This window comes from Mustela lutreola, chromosome 1 (genome assembly GCF_030435805.1).
Source record: "Mustela lutreola isolate mMusLut2 chromosome 1, mMusLut2.pri, whole genome shotgun sequence".
NCBI lineage: Eukaryota > Metazoa > Chordata > Mammalia > Carnivora > Mustelidae > Mustela > Mustela lutreola.
In genome coordinates, this window is record NC_081290.1 from 108,964,978 (window position 1) to 108,986,313 (window position 21,336).

At 36.9% G+C, this 21,336-nt stretch overlaps 1 protein-coding gene across 1 annotated transcript; it reads left to right on the forward strand.

Moving 5' to 3' along the window:
* The first annotated feature begins 4,230 nt into the window (after positions 1-4,230).
* Positions 4,231-20,719, forward strand: LOC131819641 (alcohol dehydrogenase 6-like). The gene is given in 9 exon segments (XM_059154891.1): positions 4,231-4,248; positions 6,152-6,253; positions 7,883-8,024; positions 12,114-12,201; positions 12,318-12,534; positions 13,680-13,944; positions 15,156-15,284; positions 19,919-20,057; positions 20,695-20,719. Coding segments are annotated over 9 exon segments (1,125 nt in total).
* Positions 20,720-21,336: the final 617 nt, after the last annotated feature.

The window sequence follows — 21,336 nt, forward strand, 5'->3', positions numbered from 1 at the left end:
TTTTGCGTCTACGAGATAGATTCATTCTTCAACTCCGAGAGTCAAGGACCCTGCCATCCTATAACACTATGAATAACTGCATGCCATTAAATTAGATAGCTTAGATAAAAAGGAAAAATTCTCAGAGTCAAAAACTACCAAAATGGGGGTGCCTGGGTGGCTCAGTGGGTTCAGCCTCAGGTCATGATCTCAGGGTGCTGGGATTGAGCCCCGCATCAGGCTCTCTGCTCAGCTGAGAACCTTCTTCCTCCTCTCTCTCTGTGCCTATCTGCCTACTACTTGTGATGTGTGTGTGTGTGTGTGTGTGTGTGTTAAATAAATGAATAAAATCTTTAAAAAAAAACTACTAAAACTAACTCAAGAAGAAACAGACATTCTGAACAAACCCATAACAAATGAAGAGATTGAACTTGTGATCAACTTATCACAGAAAAAGAAGCTCAATGAGCACCTGGTATCATACGGAAGCGTTGCATCAGTATGTGGTACACCTGAAACTAGTATTACACTCTGTGTGAACTAACAAATTTAAATAAAAACTTAAAAAAAAAAAAAGGAAAAGAAAAAGAAGAAGCCTGAGCTCAGATGGCTTCACTGGTGAACCCTAACATATATTTAGTGAAAAATCAATGCCACTTTTTCACAAATTCTTCCAAAAATGTAAAAGGAGAGAATAAGCACTTCCCAGCTCTTCTTACGAGGCCAGTATTATCCTGATGCCAAACCAGACAAAGACATCACAAGAAAAAAACATAATAGTGTAATGAAACTAAAAATAAAAATAGGATAAAAAAATCCACAATTTTGAAGATTTTAACATCCCTGTCTGAAAAATGGATAGAAAATTTAAACAGAAAGAAGACAAAAGTATAAAAGAACTCACAACATCACCAACTAATGGAACATAACATTTATTTATTGAACACTCCTCACTAAGGGAGCAGAATACATATTCATTTCAAGTGCCCACAAAACATGTCTCAGTGAGACCATATCCTGGGCCATAAAACAAACCTTAACAAATGTAAAAGAATTATAAATCATGCAAAGTGCATTATCAAACTACAATGGAGTTGAACTAGAAATTAATAACGAGACTGAATGTGAAATCAGTAACAGAAATAAAAAGAAAATTTCTAAACATTTAGAAGCAAAAGAACACGCTTTTTTTAGGTTAAAGAATACTCAAGGAAAATTTTTCAAAACACACTGAACTTAGTGAAAATAAAAAAATAATATCAAAAATCTGTGTGACACAGGGGCTCCTTGGTGGCCCATTTGGTTAAGTGACTACCTTCAGCTCAGGTCATGATCCCAGATTCCTGGGATGGAGTCTCACTCACATCAGGTTCCCAACTCCACAGGAAGTCTGCTTCTCCCTCTGACCTTCTCCCCTCTTATGCTCTCTCTCTCTCTTTAAAATAAATAAATAATATCTTTTAAAAAAATAGAATTCACTGAAAAATTTTTTTAAAAATTTGTGTGATACAGCAAAATTACACTGATCCAATATTTATGGCATTAAACACCTGCTTTAGAAAAGAAGAAAAGCTGCAAATCATTCTCACTCATACCTCGTGATCCCAGAAATAAAAGAGCAAAATAAACTCAAAACAAGCAGAAGGAATAAAATAACATAATAGCAAAAATCAATGAAATGAAAAGATAAAAACAAAAATCAATAAGAAAGAGTTGTTCCTTTAAAATATCAATAAAATTAATAAATCTCTGGCAACAATGACAAAGAAAAATAGATGCAAATTATCAATACCCAGAATAAAATGGGATATCCTTACAAACATTGCAGACATCAAAAGAATAATAAGCTAAGTGTGTCTGGGTGGCTCGTTAAGCATTGCTTTCGGCTCAGGTCTTGATCCCAGGGTCCTGGGATTGAGCCCCACATCGTGCTCCCAGCTCGGCAGGAAGTCTGATTTTCCCTCTCCTTCTGCTTGTGTTCCCTCTCTTGCTGTGTCTCTCTCTGTCAAAATAAATAAAATCTTAAAAAAAAAAAAAAGAAGAAGAAGAAGAAGCTAAGATTATACTCAATGGCAAAAAACAGAGCTCTTCCTCTAAGGTCAGGAACAAGATACATGTAGCCCTATGTTTAGGGCAACATTATTTATAATAGCCAAGATATGGAAGCAACCCAAGTATCCATCAAGAGATGAATAGATAAAGATATAAATACATATATATAGATAAAGAACAAATATAGATATATATACACAATAGAATATTATTCAGCTATAAAAAAAAAGAATGAGATCTTGACATTTGCAATAATATGGGTGACCTACAGGATATAATGCTCAGTGAAATAAGTCAGAGAAAGACAAATACCATATGATTTCAATTATATGTGGAGCTTAAGAAACAAAATAAACAAACAAAAAGACAAATAAAAAAAAAACAGACTCTTAAATACAGAGAAAACCTAGTAGTTATCAGTGGTGACAACTACTAGTGTAGGTGGGAGGAAGGGTGAAACAATAAGGGGAATTCAGCGTTCACTTATTTTGATGAGCAGTGAAAAAGTTATATAATTGTTAAATCATTATATTATACTGAAACTAATATAACACTGTATATAATTATACTTTAATACAAAAAAAGAAGGGAATACTATTAACTCTATACACATAAATTTGACAGCTTAGATAAAACAAACTAATTGCTTAAAAAACTATCACAACTCACCAGATATAAAATCGATCATTTGCATACCTTACAAATATTAAAGTAGTTGAATGCATGATTTAGAAATCCCAAAAAAGAAATCTGTAGACCCAAATAGCTTCACTGCAGAATTCTACCAAATACTTAAAGAATTAACACTTATTTTACACAGTCTCTCCCAGAAAACAGAAGAGGAGGGATCAATTTCTCAAAATTACAGTTGACCTTCGAACAACACATGAGGTAGGGGCACAGACACCCCACCACCACAGTGCAGCTGAAAATCTGCAGATAAATTTGGCTCCCCAAAAACTTAACTACAGTTGACCAGAAGCCTTACTGATAACATAAACAGTCAGTTAACACATATTACATATGCTATGTGTATTATAGGCTATATTCTTATAATAAAGCTAGAAAAAAGAAAGTGTTATTAAGAACGTCATAAGGAAAAGAAAATACATTTACACTATTATTCTACATTTATCAACAAAAATTCGTGGACCCACACAGTTCAAACATCTGCAGTGAAAGGGTCAGTGCAGTATTACTCTGATACCAAAATCACACCAAGACAGCACATAGAAAGAAAAACTAACACCAGTAACTCTCATGAATAGAGACATAGAAATCTTTAACAAACATTAGCAAAATAAATCCAGGATTATAGAAAAGGAATTGGATGCCCAGTGCAATTTGTTCTGGGTAGGTAAAGCTGGTTCAATATCAAGAAATTAATCAGTGTAAATCACCGTATCAACATGATAAAAAAAAATCTTATGATCACAGCAGTTGACATAGAACAGCATTTACTCTTCTTCTCTTCCCGTCACAAGAGACGTATTTACTTGTTCCCGTCATTGTTTACCAAGGTCCTGGGTCTTGGTCAAGACTCTCTTAGTCCACATACAGAGGTTTATCTTAAATTCAAATCGGACTGTCAGGATCATTATGCAAATTGAGTTTGCTCTCTCTGAGTAACCAGTTCAGCATACCAAGAGGTGGAGAGTGTATGCTAAACTACCAGATAAAACTGTCTAGTCACATGCTCAACAATGTGACACACGTTTGGAAAATCAAAAGGATTACTCAAATTTAGAGACACAGACAATCATATTTGCATTTGAAAAGCAACATAAAAGAAACAATTTTGTAAGCTCTATTAGAAATGCTAAACTTGGACATTTAAAAGACCAAATTTAAAATTCAACAGGTGTACTAAGAGAGAAGCTTCACGACTTTCACGACTGTGAAAAGAAAAGAAGTTCAGGTAATTTCACATTTTATGTTTTTTCACTGAGCTAAATCTATTTAGATTATACTTAGGAAAACCTCCCTCAAGGAAATGGAAAAATCTCAGTTTCCAGGCATTGGGCATAATGATGGCCTTATTATTTAAAAAACAAACCAAAACAAAAAAACTCATGACCCAACCTCTTGGCTAACCAGTGACTTGTGTAATACTAACCTTCCCGTAGTGAAAGCTATAGCCAGAATCCCTCCTTTCTCAATACATTCACTTGTGGAGAGAAGAACCCCCAAACGGGCAGCATGAGTACTACAGGGAAAGTAAGTAGTCTTCTCTTTATATTGTGTCATGATTGTGTCAGCTTCTGTGCTTGCTTATTCGCCTACACCTCATCACCCAAACAGTATCTATATTTTTCAAAGTAGGAGACTATCTTGATCTTAGTATCGCTCCTCTACTCCCTTTTATTTTATGCCTTTTAAGCACTTGCCTTTCTTCATTTTTTCATTTCATCATTAATCAATATATTAAGTCCTATGTCAAATTTTCCAGAGTCAGAGACATCCCCTCTTTCAGTGGTTTCACAAGGAGATAGAGTAATTATAAAAGAATCATTATAAAAGAGTGTGCAAGGGTAGAAAAAGAGAGAACAAAGTGCTCCTAACCTAGCATTGCTTCCCAGAGACGGTGACACCTAAGAGGAAACCTGCAGAAGAATGTGCCACGTACAGGAGAAGACAGTTGTGCAGGCAGATAAAGCATGAGGAGCAACATAGAAACAAGAAAGATATACCACATAAGAATCTCCAGAATATTTTCCTGTGCTTGGAGGGTAAAATCTAAGGCAGGAAGTGACCAGAGGAAAGGTGTGAGACACTGATTGGAAGATCATGGAGAGCCCCATAGATCATGTCATGGATCCTGATAAACAATCAGAGTATCACTTTTAGGCAGAAGATTAGCACGATCAGGATTATAGTGCAGATGGCAAATAGCATAGAGGATGGATTTGAAATTGATGAACTCAAGCTAGGTGAAGGGCAATGAGGATGTGGACCACACAGTGGTGGCGAGAGTAGAGAAAAGGAAAAAGTTCCCAGAAAGTGGTAGATTGTGGAGGTTGAGGGAGAGAGATAAACTAAGGATACTTCCCAGGTTTCTTTCCTACATAAATGAATACTTTACATGGCCACTCATTGAAACAGAGACTACAGAGGGAGGAATAGATTATATGTTGTGTCCTCCACTCATTGAGGAGGGGAAAGGGAACGGAAGGTGAAAAGAGGACAGAAGAAGGGAAAAAGAAATAATGTGTTCATGTTTTGTTTTTGTTTTTCTAAAGATTTATTTATTTATTTGAGAGAGAGAGTAAGGGGGGGGGGAGCAGAGGGAGAAGAAAGTGAGAATCTCAAGCAGACTCTGCACTGAGCATGGAGCCTGACGCAGGGTTGATCCCATGACCCTGAGATCATGATCTGAGCTGAAATCAAGAGTCAGACGCTCAACCAACTGAGCCACCCAGGCACCCCTAATGTGTTCATGTTTAAATGTTTCTATAGGACATTCAAATAGGAGATGAATAAATAAGTCTAAAGCTTAGGGTCAAGTTTATCTATAGATACAGACTGACAAAGTCATCTCCAAAAAGGTAGTGGTTGAATCTATAAAAAGAAAGGTAAAACAACATAGGAAGAGGTTTTATAGCAAGTATAGGGGTAGACTGAAATGAGAACCCCTAAATACTACTTTGCCACCAACAACTTTTCTGACCTTAGATTGCCAGTGACCACCACCATGTGATGAACTACCACAACTAATGGTCTCCATTCCCTGCTCCATAATTGACCCCTCTACCCCAAAACTGATGATCTTCCATACCTAGGATCACATAAATTCCCACAATGCAAATGCCATCCTCATGCCGAAACAGCCACTGGACAACTTCATTCTTGATACAAACATCAAAAATAGGACATCTACCCTCTTATTGTATAGCATTATATAATTAGTATTGTGAAAATAACTAGAATATAGAAACTGATAGCACAAGAAAAGCTGAATTGGTATTTAGAAACTACATATAGCATATATTTAAGCAATGATTATTTTTTTCAGTTCTGAGTGTAGAACTGAACTAAACCTTCTAATATTCATTAATATAGGAATTCCCCAGCTCTTAGGCCTAAGAAGTTTCCCTTTCTGCCCCCATATTCTATTTCCCAGACCATTAGGTGCAGAGCAGCCATACTCTGGAAGCCTGGTGCACCATTTTCCATCAAGGAGGTAGAAGTTGCCCCACCAAAGGCAAAGGAAGTTCGCATAAAGGTAAAAAAAAAAAAATCATATTTCCACACCAAAAATCAAAGCTATTAACTGTAAATTACACATTCTTTTCGCAATGCTCAACTCAGAAATAAAGCTACATACTCTGCTATTTCTTTTCCATTTCCACCAGTCTTTTTTTTTTTTTAAAGATTTTATTTATTTATTTAATTGACAGAGAGAGAGCGACAGCAAGAGAGAGAACACAAGCAGGGGGAGTGGGAGAGGGATAAGCAGGCTTCCCACTGAGCAGGGAGCCTGAAGCAGGGCTCAATCCCAGAACTCTGAGATCAACGACACAAGCCGAAGGCAGACGTCACTTCATCAGTCTTTTAATCCAGCCAGACAAAAGATTGGGAAGATATAGCATAGGCTAAATGCATAAAGGATACTTATTTACAACTATAATACTAACTACTAATTAAAAGAAGCTTCTACCCATAAACCATATTGTATGATTAATACAACCCTAAAGCCCCCTCCACCGTGAAATAAATTAAGTCTTCAATTATAATAGAAAACATCTCTTGCTTTTCTGGGTTCCAATTATTTCATTTCTATAATTGGTCTTCCTCCTCCATACTCCTACCCACAAGCTTCAATGAAGGACAAGTGAGACCTCTGATGTACACTACAGTTGTACAGATGTCTTTTCTGAACCTATGTAAGTCTTAAATCATCATTTTGCTTCTGAAATTAGCTAATGAAAACCACTGAATTGCTTTAAACAAATTATTATTGACCCCTCTCTACAATTAAATCTAAGAAATAAATGCATTAAAATTAATGCAGTGTATCAAACTCATAAAAAGTTTTAAATGATTAATAATTCATTTCTTCTCCGGTGATCCTCTGTCTTGTTTCCTAAATTCCACATATCAGTGAGATCACACTATAATTGTCTTTCTCTGACTGACTTATTTTGCTTAGTGTAATACTCTCTAGTTCCAACCATGTCATTGCAAATGATAAGATTTCATTTTTGATGGCCGCATAACATTCCATTGTATATATACACCACATCTTCTTTATCCAATCATATGTCGATGGACATTCATACTCTTTCCATAGTTTGGCTACTGTGGACATTGCTGCTATAAAAATTTGGGTGCATGTGCCCCTTCAGATCACTACGTTTGTATCTTTAGGGTAAATACCCAGTAGCGCAATTGCTGGGTCATAGGGTAGCTCTATTTTCAACTTTTTGAAGAACCTCCATGCTGTTTTCTAGAGTGGCTGCACCAGCTTGCATTCCCACCAATGGCATAGGAGAGTTCTCCTTTCTCTACAACCTCACTAACATCTGTCGTTTCCTAACTTGTTCATTTTAGCCATTCTGACTAGTGTGAGGTAGTATCTCATTGTGGTTTTGATTTGTATTTCCCTGATTTTGAATTGGGTAGGGGGATGAGTTAGTGGGCGATGGACATTGGAGAGGGTATGTGTTGTCATGAGCACTGGGTATTATATAAAACTGATGAATCACAGACCTGTACCCCCGAACTAAATAATATATTATATGTTAATTAATCGAATTTAAATTTTTAGAAAAACATTAAAAAAAGATTAACAATTCTGAAACACCTTTGTTTGACACTGAGAAAACCATCTTACTTTTTGCCTTCCATATAGATTGTGGCCACGGGGCTCTGTGGTTCAGAGATGAAAATGTTGGAGAATAAAATCTTTTACAACCATTATCCTGTCATTATGGGCCACTAAGCAGCTGGAATAGTTGAGAGTGTGGGAGAAGGAGTGAGCACAGTGAAAACAGGTATGAATTAGCACTGGGAGCTAGGAAATTGCAGCAACTTAGAACCCCCATCAGGAAAATAACAAGCATCTCTTAAATGTTAAGCTCAATTGGAAACAAAATGTGAGAAGTTGCCCATTTCATAGGAAAGGAGGGATCATTATTTATAAGTTACACAAAAACACAAAATGTATATTTGCATTCCTATTTTGATATTAATAAAAACAAGTAGCATGCAATAAACTGAACTTGAAATAAAGTACAAATGAGGCAAAAATTTATAAAAAAGGAAACTGAGGAAAACTGTTGAAAATTATTAAAATGAAGCATATAATAAATAGCTGAATGCAGTAGTGGAACAAAAGAGAGAAGGAGTCCAGAATTAGATCAAATATATAAAGAATTTTTTTTTAATTTTTTAAATTTTATTTTGTTTTTTTTTTCAGTGTTCCAAAATTCATTGTTTAGTCACCACACCCAGTGCTCCATGCAATACGTGCCCTCCTTAACACCTACCACATTAATACCTACTCACCCATCCCTCTACCCCCTCCAAAACCCAATTTAACACAGGGTTTGGTTTGGTTTTGCTTTCAAATTTGAGGGGGAGAATGTGGATTACTCAGTAAATGATGTTGAAACAACTGGATAGTCATCTGGGGAAAAAGTAAGTTGAGTTGCTATTACATTCTTTATGTCAAGGAAATACACATTATGAACCCAAGAATTAAATGTGAAAAGTGAAACTGCAGAAGTGCTATAAAATGCCATAAGAGAGGGGCACCTGGGTGGCTCAGTTAGTTAAGCATCTGCCTTCAGCTCAGATCATGATCTCAGGGTCCGGGAATGGAACCTCCCCACCCAGCTCTCTGCTCTGCAGGGAGCCTGCTTCTCCTTCTTCTCCCTCTGTGCTCTCTCTCTCTCAAATAAATAAATGGAGTCTTGAAAAAAAAAAGAAATACCATAAGAGAACACTGTATTACCTCAGGGAAAGGAAGGAAATTTTAATCAACACAAAAAAATCTAGAAGATATGAAATAATACATCGATTAAATTAACACCATAAAAAGTTCTTGAAATTTTGTTTATAAAAAATAACCCCCGGGGCACCTGGGTGGCTCCATGGGTTAAGTCTCTGCCTTCGGCTCAGGTCATGGTCTCAGGGTCCTGGGATCAAGCCCCTCATTGGGCTCTGTGCTCGGCAGGGAGCCTACTTCTCCCTCTCTCTCTGCCTGCATCTCTGCCTACTTGTGATCTGTCAAATAAATAAATAAAATCTTAAAAAAAAAAAACACCAAAATCAACAACAAATATGACAATGGGCAAATTCCCCTAATATATAAAGAATTTTTTAAAAGCCATTTGATAAAAACAGCCAAGTAGAAAAATAGCCAAAGGAAATGTATATTTCCTTTGGAGAAAATACATATATATACATGAAAAGTTGCTTAACCTCAAACATACTGAATAAAAATTTAAAATACAATGGGCACTGGGTATTATGTAAGACTGATGAATCACAGGGCTATACCTCTAAAACCAAATATATATTATATGTTAATTAATCAAATTTAAATTTTAAAATGTTTAAAACAAAATACAATGGTAAAATACTGGCTTTTTGTTTTTGCTTTTGCTTTTTTTATTAACATATAAGTTTTATTTGTTTCAGGGGTACAGGTTTGTGAATTATCAGTCTTACACAATTCACAGCACTCACCATAGCACATGTTCTTCCCAATGTCCATCACCCAGCCACCCTATCTCTTCCCCACCCCTCCAGCAACCCTCAGTTTGTTTCCTGAGATTAAGAGTCTCTTATGGTTTATCTCCCTCACTGGTCCCATCTTGTTTCATTTTTCCCTCCCTTCCCCACATGACCTCCTGCCCCGCCTCTCAAATTCCTCATATCAGAGAGATCATATGATAATTATCTTTCTCTGATTGACTTATTTTGCTTAGCATCATACTCTCAGTCCCATCCACAGCACTGCAAATGGCAAGATTTCAGTTTTTGATGGCTGCATAGTATTCCATTGTATATATACACCACATCTGTTGTGGTGTATATATACACTGTTGATGGACATCTAGACTCTTTCCGTGGTCTTGCTATTGTGGACAGTGCTGCTATAAACATTCAGAAGCATGTGCCCCTTTGGATCACTCCATTTTATGTTTAGGGTAAATACCCAGTAGTGTGATTGCTGGATTGTAGGGTAGTTCTATTTTCAACTTTTTGAGGAACTCAATACTGTTTTCCAGAGTGGTTACACCAGCTTACATTCCCACCAACAGTGTAGGAGGAAAACACTGTTTATCTAACAAATAAGCAAAGGTTTAAAATTCTGGTAATATGTAGGGCTGACAGAGTGCAGGCAAATAGCTACCTCAAACATTATTATCTAGAAAGTAAATTTGTACAACTCTGAATTTGGCAATATGTAACATCATTTAAATGTGTATATTTTGGATCCAATACTTCCAATTCTAGAAAGTCATTCTATAGTTCTATACTCATGGATTAGCTTTCTATTAACGATGTTAAAAAAAAAAATCACCACAAATGTAGCAGCTTAAAGTAAAACAACTTTATTATCTCACAGTTTCTGTGGGTCCAAAGTCTGGGTGGTTGACTGAGTTCCCTGCTTAGGGTTTCACAAGGCTAAAATCAAGGTGTTGATCAGTTGGGTTCTCATCTGGAGATTCTGGAGAAAAATCCACTTCTAAGCTCATTCAAGTTGTTGTCAGTATGCATTTCCTGGAGGTTGTTAGCTGAACAGCTGTTGGCTAGGGCCACTGTCAGCTCCTTGAAGCTGTTCACATTCCTTCTCATGTGGCCCTTTGCCCACTTTCAGTCTCAAGGCAGCACTGGCATATCCAATCCTACTCAACCTTGCAATCACTTTGTCTTCTTCTGATTTTTCCTCTTGTCTCCTTTCAAGGGCTCATGTGATTACTTTGGGTCCACCTAAATAACCTAGGATGATCTCCCTATTTTCATGTCAGATGCTCAATGAACTTAATTACATCTGCAAAACCCCCTTTCCCCTGTAACATATTCATGGGCATGATAACACATTCAGTTTCTGGGGATTTGAATGGGACCTCTTGGAGGGGCACTTTTTAAAATTTCTGCCTACCACAGCTCATGTATGCACAAAATATTCATTGCATTGTTACTTGTTATGACTGTTTAGGAAAAAAACCTAAATGTCTATCAGTGTCCAAAGAACTGGTTAAATAAATGATGATATATCTATACGACAGAAAAACTATGTAACTATTAAACAAAAATCACTAAATCTCCAAGGTCTATTATTAAGTAAAAAAGTAAGACCTACAAAGAGGATAAGCCATATGTTAGCCTTTATATTTTGAAATGGGTTACAACTCTGAAAGATACCATTGATAAGAACATAAACTACACTTTTGTGAAATTTAAATGTTTTGACATATGCATGTATACTTTTTAAAAACTAAAAGTAAATTTATAAAGTCCAAATCCTGTAAGTGTTCTTAACTAAAAATATGAAACAAATTCCTCTACAATAATAGATAATGCGGTTGTATGATTACAAGTCAGTAAGTCCATTACAAGCAAGTTACTCTAATTTTTTTCTTATACTTTGCACATTACTAGAGGAACCTGCCTGAACTTTTTTTCTTATACTTTGCACATTATTAGAGGAACCACCGCCAAGAAGGACTGATTTAAAACACAGAGGAGAGTAAAGAGACACTCTTTACTTATTCTCTGAACTAGAATCCATTCTATTTTACATCCAATCCTTCACAGCAGAAGTTGTATAGAAAATATAAAGTAAGGCATGGCTCAATGACTACATAACAAAATCATTTGACTTCAAGAGGAATTTACAGGATGGCAAGTTCCTTGACATTCAGTTGCTGAGCCCAGGGCTAGACACAGATGAAGACATCCCCTCTTTTCATAAGTATTTGATATTTTCCACAAAACTGAGCACCATTAAATGCAGAAATAATTCACAGTTACCATATTTTCTTGGGTGTTTTGTTGGTGAAGTCCTGAAAGTCAGCTATATCTTTACTTGGAAAAATAATAACCTAATAAATGCTTTTCTTCTTCAGGAGATAAAGTTATCACACTCTTTCTACCGCAGTGTGGAGAATGTGCCTCTTGCCTTAATCCTGGGGATAATTTTTGTATACAAACCAAGTAAGGTTTTACTAATATTCTTTTTGAAAAATTCAATTTCCTTAGAAGGAAACTAAGCTTTCTAATTCAAAAGAAAAATTTGGTTTTGTGTTTTGTTTTGTTTTTGTCTATAACAGACAGTCAGAGTCCAGCCTGATGTCTGATGGTACCAGTAGGTTTGCCTGCAAGGGAAAACCAGTGTATCACTTTGCAAATACAAGCACCTTCTCTGAATACACAGTGATAAAAGAAATCTTGGTTGCCAAGATTGATGCAGTTGCTCCTCTGGAGAAAGTATGCCTAGTGAGCTGTGGTTTTTCCACCGGGTATGGTGCTGTAATCAATACTGCCAAGGTGAGGAGCATTTATACCAGGTATGAACGGAATTCTTGGTCGATGGAGATGAAAATCCTCATGCACCTGGCTGGGCATGTTTAACCAAACAACCTGAGGAAGAATCACAAACCTTCCTCTAAACATCCCTGAGTTCCTTACTGTCTGGTCATCCTCTTACACCCTTCAATATCTTTCCCATTCCCTTTTGGTCAGTGGTAAGTAGCAAATCAAGTCTGGATGACAGTCACAAGTGGAGATACCAGGAATTCCTGGGAGTTAAACATAAAACAGTTGCAAAATTACTGTGTTCTTCCACATTCCAGTTTATCCTTTTTGTTTTGTTTTGTTTTTATTCAACAAACATTTATGGAGTCATTCACTGCTCCAGGTGCTGGCATTCGGCAGCTAACAAAACTCACTGAGCTGCTATTCTGTTGTATAATGTATCAGGGGAAAGTCAAGTGCTCATAAAAATAAAAGGATAGCAAAAAGACCAGGTGGCAGAGGAGATACTGCTATATAAGACAAATTGGTCAGGTAATCCCACTCTGACTGAATGGGAACTACTCAGTAGTGGGAACTACTGTTTTTGAGACATCCCCCAAACCTTCCCAGCTACCTTTTGTAAATAGCTGTTGAACTTCATTACTTTGTTTTACTCTAAAGTCTGTTAGTCCCCATCCTAGAGAAATAGGACAGAAGGGGTTCTATTTGAAATAGTCTCATTTTGGACCCCCCCCAAAATAAGCCTTTGCTTATTATTTGCATTGACATTTAAAGGGATGCAAAGTTTTCCAAAGGAAAAGAGAAATGAAGAGTTGCATGGAGATAGATGAGGATGGTTTTTAAAAACTCAAAAATAACTGGAATCAAATATTCTGTTAAGTAAGTCTTAAGATCCAATGAAATTTCATTAAACTGCTTCTACTCATGTTAACTCCCAGAACTTAAAATTGTATTTACAGGCAGTTTTTTGCTCCTCTAGCAAACAGTATTCCACATCTAGAAATACCCTCAGAAACTAAAACTCTCAGTTACAATGAGTTTTATCTGAAAATGTCCTTTGCTTATATCTCATAAAAAGTATATACAGACTTGGCTCTTTCCAACTGAGTCAAGACACATGTCCCCTTTGCTTTTGTTTTCTGCCTTCGTGTGCTTAGGTGACCCCAGGTTCCACATGTGCGGTGTTTGGCCTTGGAGGAGTCGGCCTGTCTGTGATCATAGGCTGTAAAGCAGCAGGAGCAGCCAGGATCATTGGGGTGGACATCAACAAAGATAAATTTGAGAAGGTGAAGGAAGTGGGTGCCACTAAGTGCATCAACCCACAGGACTTCAAGAAGCCCATCCAAGAAGTTTTATTTGATATGACAGGTGCTGGTGTGGAATTTTGCTTTGAGGTCATCGGAAATCCAGAAACTGTGATATGTGATTTTTTCCCGAGGGAAAATAACCAATATTTCTGCCCGTCGTAAGTTTAGATTTTAATTGAATTTTAATTTAGATTTTAATTTAATTTCCTCTAAATTATTTAATTTTCCTTGTGCCCCCATGACATCCCAGCTGGTATCCTCTGTCCACTCCTACAAATCTATTCACTACTCCAACACTGAACTCCCATACTGAGATTTCTCCCTCTCTTCCATCATACCATTCCTTCAAATAAGAAGACAACCTCCAACAGGCAGTACAGAAAAGCTTTGTAAAGAATTCTCACTGAATTATTTCATGAACAACAACCTGGTAACTACAGATTCCAAGCCAGGAGAGTTAAGAAAGAAGGGTAGTACTGGATTAACCACCGTATAAAGGAATGAGCTTTGCACTTTGAGCAGTCTTTCACGGTAGATCTGAGTAAGCTTCCAAAGAAAATATTAGCCAATTTGATTAGATGGATTCATTTCAAAAGTGAAGCAAGCAGTAGTTGTTTTTCCAGCTGAACATGGTTTATATAAGAATATAAATGTAGAGGGAGTTATTTCACAATCTGATGCTTTCCTTGAGGATTTGTAGAAATAACATACTATTGAATTGCATGACTCTGTGTTCTAGTTAGCTGTATGAAAACCCAATCACCGTCTCTTTCAATCTCAGTGCTTTCCTCAGCTTACAAAATGTTTTCATTCCTCACTACACATGAACTCCCTCGTGTGTAAAAATGTATAACCAAATCTTTCTCACAGTCTTTCCCACAGATAGTCTTGCTATGAGAAACAGCTTTTGAAAATAACTAATGGGAACATGTCTGTTTATCACTTGGTTAATACAAGATGTTATACAACTCTCCAGCTGTACTCGTCAATGTCTAAAAGAAAAAGTCAATTCTAACAAATCACCCATATTAGTAATGGTTCTCATAAAAATTATTACTATCGTTGCTGTTGTTGTTACCACCACGGGTGTGTTTAGTATTTTCATTTTTTAATTTCCATTTACTGAGTCTTAAAGTGCCAGGTATTACACTAGGCATCATGCAATGTCATTTCAGTAAATCCCTGTGAGATAAATGTTATTTCAAATGAGGTCATGGAGCATCAGAAAAGATCACAGACCATTTAGCAGTTTATCTGAAATTAGGTCCAACTCTCAAGTACATCTTTTAACTCTTGCATTGTCTTGCATTGCTTCACAACAGGAAGCTGCCCTGGCCTTGTGCCACGAGAGCCATGGGGTCTGTGTGATTGTTGGGTTCTTGGCAGGCGTCCGTCTCAACATCAGTGGCTTATTGTTTCTTTCAGGACGTTCTTTGAAGGGAACCATTTTTGGAGGTATGGATGAAACAGGGGAGAGGGAAAATGCATGAGGTTTTAGAGATGATAAGTAGAGAAATGTGTCATAAATGCTTAAGAAGGAAATAAAACAAGAACTTTAGATTACAGTTTTTGTTTCAACACATAAATATCCAAGATAGGGAGATGGATATTTGATGTATACAGTTACTTTTTTAATTTTATTGAAACTTACAGTTACTTCTTGGTAAGCTTTTTGTTGATTAATAAAGAAACTGGTGTCCAAAGTTTATTACAAATTATAAGTTGAAAAGAAAAGGCAATATTGTGATCAAAAACTATACTTCAATTGAATTATATATCTGCCAAGTGAGATTCTTTGAAGAATATACTGAACTACTACTGTTCGACTAATGTAAGCCTTATATCAACTCAAAGATATTAAACATAATGGATTAGTGACTAAAAAGAAATACTACCAATATAAAGCAAATGAGAATTATTCCCAGAAAAAAAATTTTTTCATAGAATCCTTTGATTTTCCATTTTTTAAGCCTGTCCTAGAACCTGCATTCTAATATACTTTAAAAGAGTAGTTTATTGAGAAAATTAAGAAAGTAGAAAACTAAATAAATCTGCTTAGGATTCTGGACTCATAAGCAAGTAATCTATTATTTAAGAAGAAATGTTTTATCCAGAAATTTGGGACAATCTGAATTTGGGAGCAGAAGAGATAAGGATTAGGAGCTATCTGAATTATTTGGACCAGTGAGCTATTTGTGGTCTCCAAATTAGCTATGGCAATGTATTGTTATAGACACTAAGAGTCTTACCCAATTCATTTATGAAGAGTAGATAAATGGCAGGGCTAGCAAAAGCAAACAAACAAATACATAAATAATCCAGTTTAAATTAAAAATTTCAGTTCTTCCATTTGTAATAATTGGATACAACCACTGCATTGTCCCCCTTTTATAGATGAAAACTATTGATTCCAAATACACATACTCAGCTAACTCTTATAAAATAAGATCACCAGTATTTTAAATAATTCCCATAAACTATATCACTGGCCACTTAGGCATTCATATAGTTATTATTAAATGAATCATACCTTCCATAGACAGTATAATCCTCTGGGTCAATAGTTTTCAAATAATGACAATATTTAAGAAAGGGAGGATACAAGAGGGCAGTATAGGGAGATCCTAAACTCATCCCCTCCCACAGACACATCAAGCCTACAGCCCCACATGGATCACTTCCCTCTGGAAAAGATCTAAAAACTGAAAACTAGATGAAATGCTCTACACAACAAAGGATAAAAGGATCCTATTGCCATGGGGAGAAGATGCAGAGACATGGTCTTACAAAAACCCCACCCCTGCTTCAGTGATATACAGTAAGGATGAACCTCAGCAGATAGGCGCTTGTTCCAGAAGAGCAAAAGATTGGTTCCCTACAACAGGCACCCTGGCCCCTGAGATTTGCACAAGGATGAGATGAGACCCCAGAATGTCTGGCTTGGAAAACCCACCAGGGCTGACATTAGGTGGGGGTCCCAAGTGCTATAGGAAACTGAGATTCCTCTCTTAGAAGGCTCATGTATGGTCTTGCTCACCCCAAGACCCAGTGAAAAATCAGCAGTTTGAAAACTGTCTAAACTATATGTGAGGGAGATACATTTGCTAATCTGGGGTCATCAGCTGGAAGGACAGGGGCCAGATGAGAAGCTCCTCAGTGATGGAGGTACTAGCCAATGCCATTGTTGTACTCTCCACAAAACTGCTAGCATAGGTAAGCAAGCTTGGATACAGCACACTCCCATGGCACTCAAGGAGGCCAGAGGGCACAAGTGGTTGTAGTGCTCCCCTGTTCTCTCTCTGGGGCAAGGAAATCATGAATGGAGTTCTCCTGGTACCTAGTTAAAGTCTGTGAGCTTGGGCGGTTGCAGTGCTCCCTTGCCCCTGACTAAAACTGGCAAGCACAAGCAGTCCAGCATTTTCCTGCTTTCAGCCTAAAGGCTGCATACACACATACTGAATAGGAGGAAATATTTGCAAATCATATGCCTGATAATAATATCCAAAATATATAAAGAACTTATACAACTCAGTAACAAAAAATCAAGCAATCCCATTAAAAAAAAAAATGGGAGAGGAACTAAATACACATTTTTTTCCACTGGAGACAAACAGCTGGCCAACAGGAACATGAAAAGATGCTCAATATCACTCATCATCAGAGAAATGAAAATCAAAACCACAATGAGATACCAGCTCACATGAGTCAGAATGGCTAGTGTCAAAAGACAAAAATAACAAGTATTCACAAGGATGGGGAAGAAAGGGAACCCTCGTGGCACTGCTGGTGAGAATGTAAATTAGTGCAGCTACTGTGGAAAACAGTAGGGAGGGTCCTCAAAAAATTAAAATAGAACTACCATATGATACAGCAATTCCAGCAATGAAAACACTAACAAAAAAGATACAGACACACTTATATTCATTGCAGCATTATTTACAATAGCTGAGATATGGAAATACCTAAGTGCCTGTCTGTGAATGGATGCATAAAGATGTGTGTGTGTGTGTGTGTGTGTGTGTGTGTGTATAATAGAATGCTGTTCAGCCAAAAAAAAAGAATGAAATCTTGACATTTGCAATATCAAGTATGAACCTTGCGGCTATTTTGCTAAGTGAAGTAAATCAGAGAGAAAAGAAACAAATACCACATGACAAATGAAACAAAGCAAAACCCAGACTCATAGATACGGAAGACAGATTTGTGGTTATCGGAGGGGATGAAGATTGTGTGCAAAATGGGTAAAGGGGGTTATGAAGTACAACTTTCCAGTTAAAAAATGAGTAAGTCCTGGTGATATAATGCATTACATGCAGAATATAGAATATGGGAACTGTGAAAGGAAGTAGTGCAAGAAAAGTAAGTAACTGCCAAGATCCTGTCACAGTATAAGCTTGTTCTGACACTGCTACTTCCCTGCACCATTACACAACACTCACCCTTTCCAGGAATGAGCAGGCCACCAAATTCTGGGTTGTGCCCCAGCAGGCAGGTTACTTAGCACAATACTAAATATAAGGATGTATACTAAATATACTAAATATAAGGATGTATAAATGCTAAATACAAAGGCAGTCCTGAGAGGAAAATATATAGCGGTACAAGCCTTTCTCAAGAAACAAGAAAGGTCTCAGGTACACAACCTAACCCTACACCTAAAGGAGCTGGAGAAAGAACAAGAAAGAAACCCTAAGCCCAGCAGGAGAAGAGAAATCATAAAGATCAGAGCAGAAATCAATGAAATAGAAACCAAAAAAACAATAGAACAAATCAACGAAACTAGGAGCTGGTTCTTTGAAAGAATTAATAAAATTGATAAACCCCTGGCCCGACTTATCAAAAAGAAAAGAGAAAGGACCCAAATAAATAAAATCATGAATGAAAGAGGAGAGATCACAACTAACACCAAAGAAATACAAACTATTATAAGAACATACTATGAGCAACTCTACGGCAATAAATTTGACAATCTGGAAGAAATGGATGCATTCCTAGAAACATATAAACTACCACAACTGAGCCAGGAAGAAATAGAAAGCCTGAACAGACCCATAACCAGTAAGGAGATTGAAACAGTCATTAAAAATCTCCAAACAAACAAAAGCCCAGGGCCAGACGGCTTCCCGGGGGAATTCTACCAAACATTTAAAGAAGAACTAATTCCTATTCTCCTGAAACTGTTCCAAAAAATAGAAATGGAAGGAAAACTTCCAAACTCATTTTATGAGGCCAGCATCACCTTGATCCCAAAACCAGACAAGGATCCCACCAAAAAAGAGAGCTATAGACCGATATCCTTGATGAACACAGATGCGAAAATACTCAACAAAATACTAGCCAATAGGATTCAACAGTACATTAAAAGGATTATTCACCACGACCAAGTGGGATTTATTCCAGGGCTGCAAGGTTGGTTCAACATCCGCAAATCAGTCAATGTGATACAACACATCAATAAAAGAAAGAATAAAGGTAGTATTTTCTTGAAAACCATGATTTTTGAGTCTCATGAAAATCATGATTCTTGAATCTCATGATTCTTGAAAATCATGAGAAAGAAAAGAGAACAGCAAGCTTACATTGCCTTAACTGACCCCCTCTTTTCCTGTGCAACTCTTAGTTCCGTAAAGCACATCTCATTCTTTCCTCAAAGCTTGACTGAAATCACTGCCATGATGAAAGTTCTTAAGATATTTGGCTTTTTCAGGAAGCTGCAGATCAAAACACAAACACGCACAACCTTTGCACTACTTCCTTTCACAGTTCCCAAGACTTTGGTCTTTGTTACACATTAGATATGGATTTACAGCTCCCCAAATAGTACAAACTGACACCAAAAACATCTAAGATGAGACCCATGTTCTATCTGCTTTGAGTAAATCCTCCTCTTAATATCAGAGGTCTTCTTCAAAAGAAAAGCCTTCTCCATAGGTGTATGGTTGGGACAGTCATTCCCAGGATGACTGAGATAATCAATGGGAAATCCTTAGATCCCCTCAAAGCCAGGACCTCCAGCAGTTACCTTATATTGCCTTTCCTGTATGATGAGTCTCATACATAAAATTTATGGTTTATCTGTGTATTTCCAGGCTGGAAAAGCAGAGAGAGCATCCCTAAACTGGTTTCTGATTACATGGCAAAGAAATTTAATCTAGATCCACTAATTACTCACACTCTGAATCTGGATAAAATCAATGAAGCAGTTGAATTAATGAGAACTGGAAAATGGCAAGTTGCTCACATGGTTTTTATGTCTGAGTGTTTGGGACCAAGAAATAGAAGTGTGGGGACTGGGGGAGGCAGTAAACAGGAAGTTAAGGGCTGCAATTTAAGGTTTCAGGAATTTGTAAAACATTTCCTTCTGCTTTATATTTTATTTTATTCCCAGTTTATAAAATATGTAATCCTGAAAATACTTAAGTGTTCAACTGCCCTTACCAATAACATTTAATTTACAATCTAGTGGGTTTCTTTTTTTTTTTTTTTTTACATGACAGATTACCTAGTGAAGTTAGCTCACAAAATTCTAGCCCAAGTTCAAGTTCATAGTTTATAAAGAGGCCACTATTGTTTTTGTTTATATTAAAGGGGAAATTATCTTCAGAATTCTAAATTCTGATGTCTATCTTTGGCCCACAAACCAGACAACAGTTATAAATTGGGGCACTGGTATTCCCCACAAGAGACTAAGCCTGCATCCCTGTTCTTTTACCCTTGGAGTTCATGCCATTTTGAAAGATCTCACAACTGATTTAATCTGCCCATTTTAGGCTCACCTAAGAGAATCTAACTTACTTGTCTACAAAGTTAAAAAACTGAAATCCAAAAGAGATGTTTTAGAAACATTTCAACTTTTTTTTTCCAGTATCCGCTGTATCCTGCTACTTTAAGGACAATGCCATATAACTAAGATCTGCAGTTTCTTTCACCAACTAGATTGTGCTCTGCATCATTTTCGTGGTCTAGAAGAATTATCCACACAACACTGTTTCTAATTTCTTGCCTCTGATACATTCAGCAGTAGGCTCATAGCTGGCTTCTACCTACCCTCACTACCCCCATCAACATTGTTCTTAGGTGACCCAATGTCCCCCAGTAACATCCTCCCCTTTAGAGCTAAATTAAGTTCGATCTGAATCACCCAATTCCAGACCCTTTAAACAAGTCACCCCAAGATACTCCCACTTTCATCTCTACCTCACGGCCCATGTTTCCTTGAATATTTTTTCTTTCCCACTCCGGTAAGCTCTGTTCATTTCACACCAAAGAAACAAAACTCACCATTCATGAATTTATAAAACATTCAGGCTAAAGCAAGCTGATGGAAGGCAGTGGCAGTCTTCATTACATCAACTTAAATAAATCCCCATTGAACATTAAGTATTTCATTCTTAATACAACTCCCCTCAGAGAAACTTCTAGTGGTATTTCATCTTATGTAACCTAGCCTTAAGCCATCACTTACATCTTTGGCACGTCCCTCTTCTCTCCAGTCAAAGCAATCTCA